Source organism: Fomitiporia mediterranea (assembly GCF_000271605.1).
Source record: "Fomitiporia mediterranea MF3/22 unplaced genomic scaffold FOMMEscaffold_7, whole genome shotgun sequence".
NCBI classification, from domain to species: domain Eukaryota; kingdom Fungi; phylum Basidiomycota; class Agaricomycetes; order Hymenochaetales; family Hymenochaetaceae; genus Fomitiporia; species Fomitiporia mediterranea.
In genome coordinates this window covers 712617-731614 of record NW_006760392.1, presented here as the reverse complement: position 1 = coordinate 731614, position 18998 = coordinate 712617, and the positions used below count along the sequence as shown (strand labels likewise).

Genomic DNA, 18998 nt, shown 5'->3' with positions numbered 1-18998 from the left:
GTGTCCTTCGCACCGTGATTCTCGACGTCGCGACCATTCACGAGCACACTGAGCTTCCCACTCGGACCACTACTTACACTCCGCCCACTCGCTGCACTATCCTGCCTCTTAGGCATTGTAGTCCTCGATCCGATTACATGGCTAAACGCACTCGGTGGAGCATCTCTATCCTTCTCCCGCGGCAAAGCAAAATAACTGCTAGTGCTTGCCGGCGCAACAGAAACAGCAGGCGATGCCGGGACATGATTCGGTGGTGCTGGAAACGCGGAAAGCGCAGCAAGAACGTCATTAGGTGTCGAAGTCGATGTCTCCGAACCAATCTGCATTCTCAGCTCGGCAGGGACCTTCCTTGTCGCTGTTGTCATCCGTCACCTCTGGTCTTCTAGCAGTGGAACACTGGAACTTTCGGTGGCGGGGTAGAGTCGAAGGTCGTGATAGTTGTCGTATTACAAGTGCGTCGTCAGAACAGGAAAGCACGTAAAAACGGCCCAGGTCGAAGCCCAAGTCAAGTCACTTCCGCCCGGGCAAACCGGGCTGACCACCACAAACGCGTGTTCGTCGTCCCGTCGACGTCGTCAAGCGGAATCCTGGAAGCAAGCCCTCGTTAAGGCGCTCTAACTCTTCTCTCCGTTCTTCGCGGTCTCCTATTTAAATATAGAAGCCTAGGGAGAGGGACACACGACATGATGAAAAGAGATTTTTTAAATGTCAGTAGCGATTCCATTTCGGTAAAGGTACAAGGAAATGAAAGGAAATGCAGAGATGACATAACCATGGAACGGCGTTTCAGATCTCCAGTGCGCGCCAAACTATTATTCAGTATAATACAAGCTGTTTATACCACTCGCCGATGGGCGCTTTTGCGTCTGTTCCGTGAACGATGCGGCGCCCGACCATTGTCCCACTTCGCAAATAAACTCTTATGAACACATACTCACCAAGTCTAATTAGATTATTTCAGGACACCGTGTTGCCTCCCAGACTTATAACCCCAGTAACCTGACCGCTCGAAATACCAACAAGTCCCGCGTTCGCTCGTTCTAATGGAAGATCCAAAACGTGTGATACGCGGATCCAGCGATAGATATGGTTTGATGCAGGACCGTCCAAATTGAGGTGCTGTGAGATTGATATTCGTTATCCAGTGTCGTCGATCCACGATGGGGATGTAATGCGGGTGTATCGCAACAGCCACGAGGTCGACAGTAGACAGCAAGCAAGTATTTCGTCAAGTTGAACAGGTAGACGAGGTGCACAGCAAAAACGGATTTACGTGATTCACCAGGAATCACGCGCAAAACGATTAAATGCACGCGGGAAGGGTAGGCACGTTACGTGATTCCGACACGAAAATGTCGCGTCGTGCAGAGTTCCGCGTGTATCGTGTTTCGTGTTGTGAGGTAGGGAGCGGATGCGAGTCCCGAACGTGAGTAATCAGCGGAAGCAAATGGCGGCCAAAAGCGTTCGCGCGAAAAACCAAGAATTAGAAGCGCGATCGCGAGAGCATTCGTTGATGTCGGATGAGAAGGTCGTTTTTGTCAATGGCGTTTCAAATGACAGAGCCGCGGAATGACGTGTCCCGTTAACCAGACGAGGAATAATGGAGTGGACACACAAAGGACCGGAGGGAAAGTCCAGGGCGGTGCAATACACGAAGTAGGGGAGCAAATTGATGCATATAGGTGGTTAGCACTTCATTCTTATTGTTCAATCACATAAGAAGTATGATGAAATGAGGAACCAAATTGTAATGATAGGAGAAGGAAATGAATATAAAGATCACTTGTCGACAATAAGCGATAAGGGCATCGACAACGAAAAATGAGAGGAAACGAAGTGGGGAAAAGCCGGTGACGATGATAGAACAGGAACTAATGAGCAACAAACGACGGGAAGCACTCACGTATATTGAACGAGTTAAACTCGGGTGGCAGCCGATACGTCTTCCAAGCAATTATTCCTAGGCAACTTCTCTGGAACTCCAGCAGTGAGGCCTCGGCCTGAACAACGAAGGGTCGAGCGCAAGGAAAAGATTAGTTGTTGGAGAAATTGAGTCGAGTACAAATTGTTTGGGTGTTCTGTCCGCGGTCTCAGGATTACAGTCGTGCGCGCGCTGATTCAAAACTTGATTCCGTCGTGCGAAGGGCCTGTCAATGGCCGAGAGACTGAATGTCGCAGTTATCCTCTACACAGAGAAAAGAAAGAGCGTGGCAGTAATTGTGCAGTTCGCTCGTGGCGAGAGTGGGACTGTCCCCAAAGAAAACCGAAGGTGTGCAAAGGCCGAAGCGGTGACCAAATGTACGTACACACACAACCCGACGAAGCTGTGCAGAGCCGCCGCGCAGGTGCCCCGTGTCGCCGGAGTATGCGTAGGGGCAAGTCTAAGCGACGATTGTTGACACTGAATCTGGATCCGCAACACCAGGATCGGACTCGAGCGAGCGGTGGCGGTCGTGCTGTTGGTGTATGCTCGGCGTCTCGGTCAATCAGCCGTCGCAGTCGTAGTCGCTGTAGTGGCAAGACACGACAGAACGAGACGAGGAGAAGAAGGAGAAGGAAAGACGAGAAGAAGAGAAAAAAAGGGAGAACTAGTGAAAGTAGAGAAACAGAAAATCAGATGCGCTAGTGCTAGTTAGATCTCCATTCAATTTGCTTACCCAATCTCAAATGATAAGTAGGTCCAGTTCCATTGTATCGTCCCTCCCTTCCAGGCATGCAGTTCGCAGTTTCCGTCATTCCGAAAATCTGTTCGATCCGGAAATGAATCCTGCGGGCAGCATCATAAGCCTCGAGTCCTTTGACCCTTCCGAAAGCACAAAGTAGAATTAGCCTCGAACTAGCTCAGATGACCTGTGGACACCGTGCATACTGCAAAGTTCAGTCTCTCCCACACTCCCGCCGAAGTTCACAATAGAAATTTCATAATCAGATGCTTCCTTTCTCAATCCGGACACCGGGACGCACGAATAGACGGACACTCGTTGGCACGGTGGAGAATATGTAGAAGGCTTGATTGGCTTTGATCTTATCCCATTCAGTCGTATCTGGAGCACCGAATTTTTGCCTTCGGATTCCACATTCCAGTTACTTGTCTCTCTTCTCAGATATAGTCCAGCCACAGCCATGGCGCCTCTTCCTCGCCCTAGACGCCCTTAGCAAGATCTACGTTATTCCAGAATTAGGGTCTGACCTCCCATATGCATCCACAATTTGGTTCCCTGTATTCAAAACGAGCTTTCAGGCTGCAAGAAGAACCGCTCTAATTGCACTCAGGGGGTCCATTCAAATTGCCACGTGAACACGGAGCCCTATTGTTCTTCCTAAATACTTGATAGAACTAGTCGGGGGCCCTTCACATCTCGTACCTTCAACTCGTCCGTCTACCTTTTCGTCGCTCTATCATCTGTATCAATCCATCGCGGGCGCGACAATTCGCCGTTACCCTTCTATTGCCCTAAAATGAAATAAAAAATAAAAAACGATTACTCGAGTCGGGGTTTAAAACGAGCACTACGGCGGCAAACCACGATCAGGCACGATGCCGCTACAAGAACAGCCCTGCACATCACGTCCATTCGGATCCACCTGTTGCGCCCAAGAATATCACCAATTGACATCAACATAAGTCGTTGAGCGCGTGTCAACACCTAAAGGATTTCGGTTCCATGCAGTTTCTTCTACTTTTCAACGAAAGACGCACAATTTATCCGCTATCAACTCGGCGTCAACCCATGAATCCATGTGCGGGTGTGATCTCCGATTACTAGTCTCAAACACATCAGCGTCTCAATGGCCGCGGACGTCTAGTCCTTTCGTCTTCGCGGCAACGAAATCTTCTCCGGGTGTCGGGGACTTGCGCAATGCCTTGTTTGACACCAGAAAGGAAACCACGCTACTGGTACTTTTGACTGACGATCCATTATGCCCGTCACTTGGATAAACTTGATATCACAACTGCCATCCTGGGTTCGTTTATTCTTAACCCGCTTGACGCTCGGATAGAAAGAAATCCAACGAGTGACGATGGCTTGTTGTAACAGAACTGGGAAGCACTAGACGCTCGGTAATGTCGCACTGTTAGTGCTGGCAGAATTCAAGCATCTGTGCAACACGCTCAAGTGGAGAAAGGTATGACATCATCCTCCTTGTGCGGCGGACGGCAGTCTTCTGTAGCTTCATCAGGAAGATTATTCGGTGATAAGGAGTGAGCTGGCGAAACGTTTTGAACATCGCAGACATCTCGGATCCTTATGTCGCAGTGCGCGAATTCGACAATCATCATAGTCTAGCCTATAAACTTGACATCGGGCTACAAAGGTTAATGCTATTCCTTCGTTATGCACGTTGAACTAACCAAGTTGCTACTAGCACTACCGTTCAGTGTATATGACGTCAGTAATCGAAAGGCTTTGTGACGTTCGAGCTTCCCTGCTCGCGTACGTTGTAAACGGAACGATGAGCAATTAGCGCGTCGTCTCAGTGTGCTTATCCATTAGTCGATTTATTTAGAGTCCCGTTTACAAAGCACAGTCGTACAGCGTCAACAAAGCTAATTAACAGCAGTGCACCGGATTTTCAGCAGCTACAATACGGCAAGCATGACAAATTCTCTGCACTTTGTCCCAATAATCACACGATTAGACTTGGCCACCGAATTTGACAGTCCACAAAGGATTCTTTGTCCTGTCGACCGGCCAAGAGGAGAACCCCTGGCATCTTATTATGAAGGTAAAGATCGATTCAAGAATAATAGTTTACTGGCACGGCTGTAGGGAATGAGTGCCGGGAGTCTCACGGATTCTAGTTCAAGCACATTTTACCATAAACGTTAGACGATTAATGGATGAAAATTACGTAATATATCGGAAGTGGAATAAACATGGCCAAAGTCTTTCTTGAAATGGTATCCATGACAATCTTTTACGCCTGTGCTCGTCAGCCTTCCAGTAGTAACTTTATACTTACAAAGCGTAGGTGACCAGGACTTCTTTAACCTATCGCTAAAGCACGATTGGTAGTTTTTTGCTTGTACTAAGCACATCAAAGCGCTTTCATGTGGCGAAACACAACGCCACGCTGCCCTACGCTTTGGGTGGCTGGCAATTGGCCAAAACACTGGTACTTTGCATAAAACGGACGGACGTGAGTTGCTCTGGACCGCTTAGTCTACTTACAAGTTTTGGCCAACTGCAATTCCGTCATAGTATTATACTTTTGCTGTATGTGATCTTCACTTCATACTGGTTACCTTGCATCTGACAACGGTGGCTTCTCTTTGCAGTTGAAATCGTCGTCCGCTATGCTCGCCACATTGAAGAACGCTAGTGGAAAGTTTCTTTCACAAGTCCTTCTACAAACGCGACCAAAAGCTGGCCGTCGAAACCAACATTCTAAGGCGGATGCACCCGTCCCACAGACCTCAAGTACACGCTACACGATATGCGATAATCAGGGCTCAACATCTCGAGCACGGCGGATCCTTGCAAATGCGCCATATGTCCTATTCGACTGCGAGGGGCACAACTCAAAGTGCCGTGATGGGTCTGAAAGCTTATCTCTTGTGCAACTGGGCACGCCTCATGCAGAAGAAATCTTCGTTTTCGATATGCTTGCCCTCAAGGATAGCAATCGTGCGACCAGGAGTGTTCTGTCTTTGATAAATAGTCCTAAAATCCTAAAAGTTGGATGGGGCGGAGTGCAAGATTACACAACTCTCTGGCGCATCTATAATACGCCCATGCAAGCCTTTCTCGATCTTCAGATCGTCGACATTCAATCGCGGATTCACCGACGCGAGCCTCGCAAAGTTCAGATCTCGCGCCTGGCATCTGATCATTTCCCCAGTTCTGTAATTGAAAAGCTTCAGATAGACGGTGTTCATGCCTTGAGTACAATGGACAAGGCACTCGTAGAACACGGCATTAATGGTGCTCCGCGAAAAGAGAGTGAGCAACAATTATTCCTCTTTTATGTGATAATATAATAACGTTGACTCTCGATACAGATCACAAGGGCCGATGGGCAGAAAGACCCCTCAACTCATCTGATATTCGCTATGCCGTCAACGACATTGCTCGAATTTCAGAGCTACATAACCACTTCAAGATGTCTGGTACCTTAATGGCAAAATCGCTCACGGATGGCATCACACAGAGCACTGTTTACTTGGAACTGTTCGGGCCTTCAGGCGCTTTAAACCTGAGAAAGCGCTTTGTTCCATCAAACATACTTCCGCTCGGTATTCTCGGTGTCTCTGTCAACGACCCTAGCTTCTTCACAAGAAATCGTGACTTGAGGAGATGCAAGTGTTGTCATCGACCTTTGTCTCTCGATTGCTTCCCAGCATATGATGTCGCAAAAGGCATGGGAAAGACTTCCAAGTGTCATGCGAATGAAGGGCTACTAGTTTGCAAAGTCTGTGCGTTTGCCATGAAGCGCGACCAGTACTTCATACAGCGAACAATAAAGAAGGCGGCAAAGTACTTGAAGGATATACGAATGTTAACAACATGACGCATACTGCTTCAATGCAGTTTTGTTTAGCATGCCTCGATTTCCACGTTTGTACTGTTAATAGATTATGACTTTACGATTCTCACGGAGACGAGTAATAGCTTTCATGTACTCATTATTTGTGTTACTTTGTTCTTAATTACCAGTTGACAGTGGTTCCCGATTGTTCACGATGTATATGAGTTCCCAATCATTTTCGCCATGTCAATGTCAATCATCAGGCCTAGAGTCCGGGGACCAGAATGAGCAAACCGTGAAAGGAGTCACGGCCCTGAGAATATCAAGTTGATTGTCGTGAACGACGACGATATTGTCCTCATCGACTTCCAATACAGAATCACCTAGTTACCGGGCCCCAGAAACCACCTGATTGCTCAAAAGCAATTTCAATTTTGTAACCCATTCAGTGATCAGATATATGCGCCTTTACCATTCTAGCCTCTAGGACGTCTATATTACATTGCACAATTGTGGGAAGGTCTTAAGTAAGACCTCCTCCAACTGCACATCAAGTCCTTGATAGGAACATACTTCAATGATGGAAGGAAGAAAGGCGGTCAGATCCTATTTCGCGTTTATTGGTTACCATTGCATTTTCTTTGGTCTACCACTTATTGATACGAATAGGGATTGAAACAAGCCCTAGGTTAAATCGAAAACTTGAATACTTTGCATGCTGCACCGGGGTATAGTGGCTTGATATCTCCATCACAGTCTTATCCGAAGGCGGACATATCGATTACGATAGCTCAACTATGACTGCAAAGTACTCTACGATAATGGTTTCAAGTACCCACTTGGTTACTTTGCAAGACTTCGTTGGTAATAAAGCTTCGCCCTCCTGGACTATGCATACTAACGACCCAAATACTTTTACTGTGTTACAGTGTCAAATCACCATGATTTATACTAGCAAAACAGATTTCAGCAGCGTAAATGCATGGTTTGGTGAGGACACAGATGGAAGCCTGAGCTCCAGACGATCTGATTACCAGGAGATCGCGGCTTTGTTCCACCGTACGTATTAATACCGTTTTCCTCTCAGTGTCACTCGAGTGAGCCCTCTTTAACCATATAGCGACTGTTTGTTCGGGAATTGGTTAGTAATGTTTTGTTGTGAAGCTATTTTCCGGTTTCTTGACTCAAAATAATATACGGCAGAGTCACCCTTCGCACCTGGCATTCGAGATGATGACTTGCGGTTTGATCGTGAATTTGCGAAAGAGCTATGGAAGGCTCGTAAAAAGAGAGGAAGCATACCCAGAGGTACGCTCCTACCATCTCTGTTTGAACATTCCTTATTCTCTTGACACATCAGCGCGTCAGAGGAAACGATCGGATCCTAGAAGTCATCATACGACCCATTCTACAAATACTACGACTGCTTCCCGTAGGCCTGCCGCTAGAGCCTCTAGAGCCACTACATCCACTACATCCTCTAGAACGACGGCAGAAACAGGAAGGACCAATGCCACGAGACTCAAGAATACTGGACCTGGAAGGGACAAAGGAAAAGTGACTAAAAGATCCAGACCACGTACTACACGTACTACACGTGCAACAACTACTAGTGGAGTAGATAAGTAATCGGTCGAAGAGAAGTTGTACAGTCATAATGCACATTCTAATGGATACATTGTGGTACTGGATATCGTGTTGGAAAGTTACTCATGTCCATGAATAACAATCTAAGATACACATAACAGAGTATACTTAGAATGTGCTGGTGGATATGGACAATATCTTATTAATAGTACGATGACATTTAACATATCGTTATGAGTGCCTAGTTGCTGTGATCAAGTCTTTTCAGCAAGACGACCACGAGAGCTACTCTGCGTACTAGCGGTTATTCAGATACTGCGGTTCACAACTGAGAAGACTTTGCATCGATCGAATAGATGTAAGAATTTACAGTTTCTCGGAACAATAAAATAAGTCTACGTCCTCGTCGACCCATAATTCTATTCCAGCGATACAGGTCACTGATGTCTGAGCCTCAATAGTGTGTTCTGGGATGGTACAGACGTCCGTTGCAAAACCAGGTTCACGCACGCCAGAAGAGGCTTGCCTAGTATTGAGTGCACCACCGGACATCTGTGCCGGAAAAAATACTGGAGTGGTACTGTTTGCAGAACGACCTAATGGGACGAAGAGCGGTTGGCCGGTGGACTTTGATTGATGGATAGAGAGCCTGTATGGGTGGTGGCAACAGACCCTGGGACACACAAAGGAAATTCAAGCAAGCTAGGTAGATCCTGTTGTGAGTTCTGTGTCCCTCCAGTGCGGCTTTGAACAGAAGGCGGACAAAGTACGTAAGAGAGCTCGGAGACAGTTGAGGCAGAACCGACAGATGAAGCAGACGCAGAATCAAGATAAGCGAGGGCCACCGTAGACTTACTTGCTAGAGGTCGTGTCATAGCCACAAGTCGGACTTCGGATTGTGAACGCGGAGTATAAATAGCCGAATTAGGATGGTCGGCGGGTTTCATATTTAGGAGATCAGTCGAAGTGCTTGTCGTCGAGAACAGCGAGTGCGATGACTGTAGCAAAGCAAGGCCGTAAGAAGACACCAAGCTACGTTCTGTTTTAGATGTTGATATATTTGAAGTGGATCTGCCTTTGTCGTTGTCGTTGTCTTTGTATCCATCATCAAGTATTGAGCTGACTACGGTCGAACTGGAACTAGCGCTAGAGCAACGTGATCCTTGCTCTTCGCTAATTGGGGATAATGGCGTACGACACCATGGTATCCGATCAGTGTCAGTTGCGACCATTCTCGGAGAAGCGAAGACTGGGCGGCAGGGCACAGAAGGGAGGGCAATCCGCGTCTCACCAATTGGTGAGCCGACAGGAGCGTATGTCCTTTCCTGCTTAATAAGAGGCATGAAATGGGTGTCAGCGTGTTGATCTTGTTTTTTAAGCTGAGGTATCACGCTTGTTGCAAGTCCGATATCGTGTCTGAATGTACTCGACCATCTGCGGTGTTGTGGGAGAAGCGAAGTAGTCGCCGAGACTGCTGTGGGCGGTACCGTAATCTGGATTTCCGGGATGACCATATCGCTACGCGTGCGTGTTGACCATCCAAACAGCGAGAGCGAACTTTGTAGAGTACAGCTAAAATTCAGCATTCTTCGGGCATCAGATAGAATCGATGAGTGACGGCGCCATTCAGGAAAGAAAGCGCCTTGCGGACGCGAAAGGGGAGCCTGGATAAACTCATCTTCGAAGTCTCCCTCTCCTCGACATTTGACGTCCAAACTGAGGCTACAGGTTCGTTTCGCCTTCCATCCTAAACCGAGCCCTTTGACGAGTCTGAGGTCATCCAGCCATTGACGGTTCGCCTCGCGATCTGACAGTAATAGTAGGCTGGAACTGTTGGTAAGACGCTTGGCCTGGGAACTACGAATGAGATAGATATGATGGACGAGCACAGATGACAGAACAAAGACCACAAGAACAGACACCACGGCTGGCAGCAGAACTTCGAGCGGTAGAGGGACTGAGGTTGCATCGCGGGTGCGGTCGGACATAATGGGCAACTAAAGAAGGAACGTAAGGAGAGTATTGGATAGAGAGCGTTGTCAAAATATAGCAGATGTTTTCCGAAGCTGGAGTGTTGAGAACATAGATTTGATGTCCTCGTAGTTTCATGTCAAACACTGAAAGTGAAACGAAGCATGTCAGCCTGTGATGACATAATCAACTATTACCTCCTCTTCGCTTGTCTATCTATCTAATGCGTAAGCAGATCAGTAATTAATGCGTCGCGTTTCGGGGCGCTGTCTTAAAAATGCATGCATGCATGTATTAGGTAGCGAAAAGTATGGATCTTAAGCATTTTAATCTATGATACCCGACAATTATGACGTGGATAACATTCCGATAATGACTCTCAGCCGCTCAGCCTCACAGCGCACTCAGATCTCAGATAGTTTCCTAATTGAATGACGACTGTATAGTTGCTGAAGTCCGGTCCTGGTCCGGTCCGGGCATACTTCACCTGGACTCAGGACCGGACCAAATCTGCGGTCCGGGAGTGTCCCGGACTGGGGACCGGACCTATGTGGACGGGTAGTGGACCGGACCCAAGTTCCAGTCCGGTTCTGGACCGGTCCATAACCGGACCTGAGAGAAAAAAATTTAGGAGATGAGTTAGAGTATTATTCTTTGTATCTAAGTACAAAAGTAATATATTTTTGTATATACTACATAATCTACAGACTAGACACTGTAGTGGTTTTCCTGACGCAATTCTGAGGCTTCGGCGCGAGCCTCGCGACACGAGTCCTGAAGCTGGACTACAACTGCCTCTAAGCTGGTTACTGCGATTTACGGACACTTAGTTGTCAGAACATGAATATTTAGGTACTTAGCAGCAGACGGACCTGTCTCTTCGAGGGTGGCAATATAGTTGGCACGGCGTGCACGGAAAGCAGCCTGAGCGTCAGCGTTCTTCTTCTTTCTGAGAGTGATTTTGGACATCTTGTCTAATTTGTCGGGGGCAGGGGCATTGGCTGGCTGCTTGACTGGGGAGGGCAGCTGGGACTGCAGCGTCTTTGGCATAGGACGGGAGAGGAGTGAATATACATAAAGGGAATAAATATTTCGGGAGACAATAACCAGATAGGAAGAGTCAAGTTTAGTAAGCCATACATTGAACAGTAAAGAACAGGAGTAAAGTTTTGCTTTGCTTGGACTGCCAGAAACTTGTAAAATGTACTATGCAAGTGCTAGCTAATATTCAAAGATCCTTAAAGGAGTATGATCTGTTTTAGTATAGTGAGCTAGAGATATGGGAAACGAGATTTGAGACATTAGTTCAGGTTATTCAGGTCCGGAGTCCAGTCCGGGTCCGGACGAGTCCATCGGTCCGGGAAATTTCTCAAAATGATGGACCCAGGACCGGACCTCTCCTGGACCCATGAGGACTGGACTGTAGAGGACCGGTCCATCAGTCCAGTCCTGCGTCCGGACCGAGTCCGAGTGGTCCGGGACCGGACATCAGCAACTATAGACGACTGTTTTGTATCTGGCTTTATTGCAAATTATGTACGCATATGCAACAGCATCAAAATAGTATTCCTGAGTATCAGGAGATTCTACTGTATTTTTGCGAATACCCTTGAGCAGCACTGAACAGGCCGAGGAACACTCGGGATGCAACAGTTGTAACCATCGTACCAGAGAATCTGGAGCGAATAATAAGTGAATATTGACGCGTTTGAGAATGTCCTTCTTACATTGTCCCGAGGAAAAACAAAGAAACCTAAATAAGGGAAGCAGTTACAATGGACGACATAAATTAATTGAAGAATCGGCGTACCGGTGCAAGCGCTGTAAAGAATACATTTATCATCCTCATTGCTGTTGTAAATGGAATCGAATCAGAGATGGATCTCATGCCAACAATATTGGTAAATTGTACCTATCATTGTCTAGTAGCAAATATATTAGGAAATGTCGCATAAATAACTGAATGGCATACCAGAAAAAATTGAATTCCGTCTTTGCAAATAATTCCAATGAGACCCTGTGACTTCAGCCGTGGACGGGAAAGAGCATTAAGAAAGAAGAAGACAACAAGCGCGATATCAAGCAGAGCCTATTTAACACGGAATAAAGTATGTTAAGAATACATCAAGCAGCACTTCGATTTTTACGCACGTCAGGTATCCAGACACCGAGCACCAGACGCGGCGTAAGCAAAGTAGCGCATGACGAATAGATACCAAAATCCAGATAGAATATAGTCTCTATAAGCCGCTTAAGAGCAGTGTAACTCGATCAACGGCATAGCTCACTGTCAATGCGAGCCATATTCACAAAAGTGAATATCCAAACAACGGCTTTCCCAATTATGAACACGGTGCCAAGAATCCATTTCCCCATATCTCCAAACTCCCATAACTTGTACAGACGATAAAACACGACCCCTGTCATATAACAAGTCAATAATTCAGTGTAGAGGGGTAGAGCGTTTTATGTATACCTGATGCAATGGATTCCAATACTATGTCTGCAGCTCCAGTGAATACAGTAGCATTCGAGCACCTGAATAACTTGAGCCGGTCTCCAACACTGTTTACTTTATCACTAACTGCAGAGTCTCTTAGCGCATATTCGGATGTAAACAACTTTAGCTTACCCATTCGGTACTGAGTCTGGTTAAGGGCAAACACACTGGAAGAAGCACGAGTTTAGCTAGCGATATGCAAGTCCAACACGACCTACTCATCAATGCTACTATGGATACTGCAATCATTAGATAGCGAGCGGTGAGGTAGAGCAGCTTCATCCCCGATGAGTCCTCCCAAGATACCCTACGCCATGTCAAAGTGGACCATACTAGACATATTTCGTCGGGGAGTAGAAGCAATGTATCATAGATGAGAACGACAGTCCCCGCGACTACGTTATGGGTTAAGGAAATCGAGAATTAGAGAGAATCGAGCGAATACGAAGGGCAAGGGCTCACCAGTCACACATCGAACGGCGGTCTGATGCACGAGTTCTGTAGTGTAATCCCCTAGACTTATAAATAGCATTGTCCAGGAGTACTCTGCTAGAAGGGCGCGAGTGTTAGATGAAGAGCAGAGTCAGCCTAAATATCTATATGAAGTTGTAATTAGCAAGTGCATCAAGAAGGAATGGGGACCTGCCAGTGCATGAATCAGGTTCTTGAGATGATCGGTGTCAGGACTAGCATCTCCCTTGCCAATTTTACTAATCGTCTCAATTGCTGCGCCACTTCATGGTAAAACCAGTTGCGCTGGCGATGAACATTGAATTAACTCCGAGAGTAAGAGATTGCAGCCGCTGAGAACGGTCGGTCAGAGATCACACAGATTAAATGAGTGCTTCTTCCGAGGGTTCCGCAGGCCTCGAGATCCTGACTCGTCCCATCTTCAGAACAAATGATTGACACGAGACGACGACAGCGCAGGAAAACCGATCGAAATCGCCGATTAAAATGGAACGAAAGCAAGATGGGATCAATGCTCGATGAGACCAGTAGAGAGAATATTACAAATATTCGGCTATAGTATCTTCAAGTCTTCTCCGGTGTCACAACCTCGTCAACTTCTTGGACCACGAGGTTTCCTATTGAGGTGGGACAGAAGCAGTATTAGCATCATGATCTGTTTCTTTCGAGGCTGGTTGAGCGGCCAGATCAGTACGTACCTCTTGTAATTGATGCGATTGGTTGGCACGAAGCGTGGTGCCAAATTCTAGGCAAGTTTCATAGCACACCCCTGTTAATTGTAATGCCAAATTGCACTACTAAAGGATGTTGTGACTCTGAACAAGAAAACACGCATGCAGCATGATTTAGTTCACTACAACTTGCGAGACTGCTTCGTATATACTTGGAGTATAAAATTAGTCTAAGAGTGAGAACCTTCATAGTCAGGTGCTGTGTCGCAAACGGGATTCCCATCGATTGTCAGTTGTGCTTGCCTACTGGCTTGTTGTCTTCTAAAGGTCCCGTGCCTTTCGCACTGCTGGGATGAGGGCGTGCAAGAATGCCCGTGAATGACGCAAATCATGAATGAAGACTATATAAATAGTGGCAAACGCAGCTGCGGCTATAGTAAATAGCTTCCGAGCAGTTCACACCCATGAAAACAAGGGAGAATGGTACCAAACTTCAACTCACACAACGTGTAACATTCGGATATTTTCATCGCTATGAGCATCAGTATTACGTCCAAGTTCGTAGTGTTGTCAACAATAGGAGCATTTACTCAGAGGTATTGAAAGCGGCAAAATCGAGGTTAGAACATTATCCGAGAATGTGCTGATCAAAGGATAACAACTTGTTAGAAAGATGCTATGCCAACACAAGGCAGTTTAAGCTTTGCCTAGTAGAATCCGATTCGTTGCCAGAGCTACTTCGTTCGGACTACGATCATAATTAAGTGCTGACCGAACGCAGTTCCCGGTGTCAGAGAGTGTCATACATCGATGCCACAGACCCAGGTATCGATTGTTTGTCCCAAACAACGAATGAATGAAACGTCGGAAGGATCGAGTACCAACTTGTCAAATATCACATAGGTGTGTGAGATGGCTTTCATAACATTGCGATGACTTGATCAGCCCCTCGTTGTTGGCGGACAATCTGAGACTGCAGTTGGCACTAGACCGCTAGATAGGGATATTCAATCTTCGGCTTTTAAAGCTCTGAATGATCTTGATATCACTACGACGAGAATCGGGTATACATTGACCAGAGAAGTAGACGATACGACGAGATGTAGGCTCGCCACCGCATCATGCATCGCTTGAGCGACGTGTCGAGGTAATTATTGGTGACAGGTGACAGAGCATCAGAGACAGTTCACTGAATGTAACATGACTAGGACCACAAGAGATGATGATGATGATCTGGTGGCCGACAAGAGAAGGTAGAGAGCATCCCTGTTGGTGGTCCAGAAAATTCAATTAACTTAATAATAATTAAGCAACGTGTGGCTTTTTACAGCTCGACCATCACGTGCTATGAAATGACGACGCGTTCAACACGCGTTTTGAACTTTGCTCTGCCCTCACCTCGGCTGTGCGCCTTGCCTTGCTTTCATCTCCCTCTTTACACAATGTCTGATCTTCCTGCACTGCTAATCGCATCGTTGTACCCTTCAAGCAGAAAGCAAGCAGAGCAGAACCTCGCTGCTCTCTCGACGCAAGCTGGCTTCCTCTCGGCACTCCTCCAACTTGTCATCACCCCCACGCAAGATCGATCAGTGCGATTGGCGGCAAGCGTCTACCTTAAGAATATCGTAAAGAGAAGATGGGAAGATGTGAGTGGAACAAACGTGAACCCGTCTTTATGTCATTAAATCCTTGCAGGATGAACCCATCATCCCAGACGCAGAAAAGCAACAACTGCGATCTCTTCTTGTTCCTGCTATGATCTCCCTTTCAGCTGCGACCGGCAAAAATCTGAGAACTCAAGTTGCTGAAACCGTTTCAATTATTGCTGGATATGATTTTCCGGAGCGATGGGATGGCCTGATCAAGGTTCGTTAAACCTGTTCATAGTCTGTGTGTATGCTCTGTCTGATGTAAATACAGGAACTCGTAAATGCTTTGAATCCCTCTCCAGAAGCCTATGCAGTAAACCTTTCTGTTCTTGAGGCTGCGCATTCTATTTTTGGCAGATGGCGGTCTGAGATGCGGTCCAATGAGCTATTTACCACCATCAATTTTGTTTTGTCCCAGTTCGTAGACCCCTTCCTGCAAGTCCTTCGATACACATCGAGAATGCTTCTGGACAACCCTTTATCGTCCAAAAAGGATGCGGAGACCATCTCTCAAGCAATGGTCGTTTTATTGTACATCTATTATGATCTTGTTTGCCAAGATATCCCTCCTGCATTGGAAGATTCACATGCTGAATTTTTTGGACCACAAACTGGAATATTCATCCGCTTCCTCTCGTGGGACCCGCCAGAACTGCAGACTGACGCGGACGAGCCGACACCAAGTGTCCCTTCTCAGATAAAAACGGCCATTTTTGAGCTTGCAGAGGCCTATACACATCGTTATCCCGAACTGCTCACGAGTTCGGCTTCTGTGGAATCGTTCGTTCGAGCACTTTGGACTCTTCTTGGTGGTGGCCAACGTTCTGGAGTTGCATACGACGGCCTCGTCAGCCAATCGCTTCGCTTCCTTAGTACTGCAATACGCTCGGGCAATTATCGTAGTATCTTTGAGAGTAAGGAAACGATAGACGGACTAGTTGAAGGCGTCGTAGTTCCGAACGTGACATTGCGGACACATGAAGTCGAACAATTTGAAGACGACCCACTTGAATATGTGCGGCTAGACTTGTCGTTCGCGAGCGCGAGTTCGGCTGCCGTCTCCGGTGGATTAACTGCAGAGGGGACTACACGACGTCAAGCTGCCGCAGACGTGCTGCGAGCTCTTGTTGGCAGTGGCTTCGAGGTAATTACCACAGAGGTTGTACTCAAATGGGTCCAGTCTGGTCTGCAAGCTTATACAGCAGATCCGCGAGGGGAAGATACCTGGAAGAAGAAGGACGAGAGTGTATATCTCCTAACGGCCGTTGCGACTCGTGGGGCTACCGCCCAGGTGAATTGGTTCTTTCATGATTTGTAATTTAGTGTCGCTGATGGGATACTAGCAAGGAGTAACAAGCACGAATGCTTTAGTTGATGTGGTTCAATTCTTTTCGCAGAATGTCTTCCAAGACCTACAAGCAGAAGGCACTGCTGTTCATCCTATTCTCCAGGTTGACGCTATTCGATATCTGTATACTTTCCGAAACCAGGCACGTCCTAGTTAATAACTTGTTCATTTGGTGACATCTAATCGTGATTACTTTGGGATAGCTTACAAAAGAGCAACTAATATCTGTGCTTCCGTACCTCCTTCGCCATCTCGAGTCGCCTAATTACGTGTGCTACACATATGCAGCTACCACAATCGAACGTATCCTCGTCATAAAACGAAACTCACAACTCCTGTGAGTCATCAAGTTTTCTATAACATCTCGTCGCTTATACATGCCATCAGGTTCAATCAGGAGGATATCCGTGAGATTGCGCCGCAGATTCTGAATGTCCTACTTACGAGAATCGAATCCGGTGGTACTCCTGAAAAAATCGCGGAAAATGATTATCTGATGAAATGTACGTGCATTGCGGCCAGAAACAGAGTCGTCTCCCTGACTTCTCCGCAGGCGTCATGCGGATCATACTAACGGCGCGGGCGACGCTACTCCCCGCATACGAGACTCTTCTTCAACGCTTGATTAACATCATCGGTGCTATTGCGAAGAACCCGAGCAACCCGAATTTCGACCAATATATTTTTGAGAGCATCTCTGCTCTTGTGAGGTAGGCAATATCGTTTCTTTGTCAGTGACAACCGCTCAAAAACTCATACTGAACAATTACTAGGTTCATCGTCGCAGCATCCTCACAGTCATTATCAGCATTTGAACAAACCTTGTTCGGACCGTTTACATTCATATTACAACAAGACATAGACCGTCAGTGCCTCTTTGCGTTTCCCCTGTTCTCAGGCTAAATCAATTGACCTATCCAGAATTCATCCCTTATGTGTTTCAAATCATCTCACAGATGCTTGAGCTACATCAAGACGACGTTCCCGCTGATTACCGGACACTGCTTCCTTTCCTTTTGCAGCCCTCAAGTTGGGCTCAGAAGGGCAGCATTCCGGGCCTCGTACGCTTATTAAAGGCGTTCTTGCAACGCGATGGCGCCCAACTTGCGACAACTGGACAGTTCACCAGCGTGCTCGCCGTCGTGCAGCAGAAGCTCATTCCGTCAAAAGTCAATGACACGTGGGGCTTTGAACTTCTTCAAGCCATCGTTAGATGCATCCCGACTGCCATGTTAAATCAATATATGAAGAGTATTGTCACGATGCTGCTTACGCGCCTTCAGACGGGTAAAACGGATAACTACGCGTACCAGCTGGTCTATTTCTTTTTGTACGCAATGGCGATTGACGCGGATGAACTGACGCCCGATTTCGTTATTGGAGCCGTGGAACAAGTGCAACCCCAGTACGTATCTTAGTATTTTGTTCTACTGTGCCATGGCTTAATCTTAAGTGATACCGCTATCAAGGTTATGGTCGCAGATTCTCGGCAACGTGGTCGTACCGCAAGTACATAAGATCCTTCCAAAGGACAGGAAGGTCGCCATCGTCGGCTTAACGAAAATGTTGACACAAAGCAACGTCACTCTCGCCGAACCCGCCATCTCGCAATGGTACGTAACTCACCTCAAAAGCAAACAAAAAATTACAATCAAACAGATGCTGACTGACCGTCCTCTTCTCGATCAGGCCAGCCGCCTTCTCCGAACTCACCAAACTCTTCACCGAATCCAAACACCTCACAAGCGCTCAATCAACCGAAGCAGAAGACCCAGACGAAGTCCTCCGTTCCATCGACTTCGAAGAACAAGGCGCAGGGTACCAAGCCGCTTACTCCAAACTCGCTGCATCCGAATCCTCCCTCCCTGAAGACCCTGTACCCAGTGTCACTGACCCACGCGCATACGTCGGCGAAAAGTTCGCCGCTGCTGCTGCAAGCGATACGCGTATCCACCCGCTTGTCGAGTCTGCGAAGACTAGTGGAGGTGATGCGGTGCGCTCGTTTGTACAGAGTTTACATGTTGCGGGGTATAATATCTGAGATTAGTAGTAAAAGTAAAGTACATGAATGTCTCATTCTATGTATGTACATAACATGGAGTCTTCTTGACTTGAGTATACTAGTATAGAATAGCTGAGATCGCCTAAATGTTTTCTTTTGAGAGCTGTGAATCATGGACATAAGTACCTGCACACTTATACCTTACTACAAGTTGAAATTTCTATCTAGGGTTACGGTAGTCATCACATGCACCGACTAAATGCACCTTTCCGATGACCATGCAATATCCAACAAACAATGTGACATTCATTCTCTTCGTGCATTTAGA

At 46.8% G+C, this 18998-nt stretch overlaps 6 protein-coding genes across 6 annotated transcripts; 3 read left to right on the top strand and 3 right to left on the bottom strand.

Moving 5' to 3' along the window:
• Positions 1 to 2153: 2153 nt before the first annotated feature.
• Positions 2154 to 3940, top strand: FOMMEDRAFT_157120 (uncharacterized protein; the record flags this gene model as incomplete). Its single annotated transcript, XM_007267332.1, has 3 exons — positions 2154 to 2363; positions 2426 to 2510; positions 3627 to 3940. The coding sequence occupies 3 exons, from the start codon at positions 2154 to 2156 to the stop codon at positions 3938 to 3940; spliced, it is 609 nt and encodes a 202-aa protein (XP_007267394.1).
• Positions 3941 to 5434: 1494 nt separating this feature from the next.
• On the top strand, positions 5435 to 5941 carry FOMMEDRAFT_58981 (uncharacterized protein; the record flags this gene model as incomplete). Its single annotated transcript, XM_007267331.1, has 1 exon — positions 5435 to 5941. A coding segment is annotated over one exon (507 nt), but the record flags the coding sequence as incomplete, so codon positions are not given.
• Positions 5942 to 8654: 2713 nt separating this feature from the next.
• Positions 8655 to 10046, bottom strand: FOMMEDRAFT_157118 (uncharacterized protein; the record flags this gene model as incomplete). Its single annotated transcript, XM_007267330.1, has 1 exon — positions 8655 to 10046. The coding sequence occupies one exon, from the start codon at positions 10044 to 10046 to the stop codon at positions 8655 to 8657; it is 1392 nt and encodes a 463-aa protein (XP_007267392.1).
• Positions 10047 to 10737: 691 nt separating this feature from the next.
• FOMMEDRAFT_157117 (uncharacterized protein) lies at positions 10738 to 11079 on the bottom strand (the record flags this gene model as incomplete). Its single annotated transcript, XM_007267329.1, has 2 exons — positions 10738 to 10838; positions 10902 to 11079. 2 exons carry the CDS (start codon positions 11077 to 11079, stop codon positions 10738 to 10740), a joined length of 279 nt encoding a protein of 92 aa, XP_007267391.1.
• A 526-nt stretch (positions 11080 to 11605) lies between these two features.
• Positions 11606 to 13061, bottom strand: FOMMEDRAFT_29094 (uncharacterized protein; the record flags this gene model as incomplete). The annotated part of the gene is made up of 10 exons (XM_007267328.1): positions 11606 to 11705; positions 11757 to 11782; positions 11840 to 11941; positions 12002 to 12118; positions 12181 to 12269; positions 12318 to 12449; positions 12662 to 12677; positions 12698 to 12717; positions 12748 to 12924; positions 12992 to 13061. 10 exons carry the CDS (start codon positions 13059 to 13061, stop codon positions 11606 to 11608), a joined length of 849 nt encoding a protein of 282 aa, XP_007267390.1.
• Positions 13062 to 15077: 2016 nt separating this feature from the next.
• Positions 15078 to 18811, top strand: FOMMEDRAFT_168548 (Cse1-domain-containing protein). Its single transcript, XM_007267327.1, has 11 exons — positions 15078 to 15317; positions 15367 to 15537; positions 15592 to 16611; positions 16664 to 16810; positions 16872 to 17005; positions 17056 to 17171; positions 17222 to 17378; positions 17442 to 17533; positions 17590 to 18073; positions 18138 to 18281; positions 18358 to 18811. Exons 1-11 carry the CDS (start codon positions 15114 to 15116, stop codon positions 18707 to 18709), a joined length of 3021 nt encoding a protein of 1006 aa, XP_007267389.1. The 5' UTR covers positions 15078 to 15113; the 3' UTR covers positions 18710 to 18811.
• The last annotated feature ends 187 nt before the right edge of the window (positions 18812 to 18998 follow it).

Bases quoted from the DNA above. Each gene is read 5' to 3' on its own strand.
- FOMMEDRAFT_168548 (XM_007267327.1), top strand. From the start codon at position 15,114: ATGTCTGATCTTCCTGCACTGCTAATCGCATCGTTGTACCCTTCAAGC. The intron at 18,074-18,137 runs GTACGTATCTTA...ACCGCTATCAAG, and splicing joins GTGGAACAAGTGCAACCCCA to GTTATGGTCGCAGATTCTCG. The intron at 18,282-18,357 runs GTACGTAACTCA...CTTCTCGATCAG, and splicing joins GAACCCGCCATCTCGCAATG to GCCAGCCGCCTTCTCCGAAC.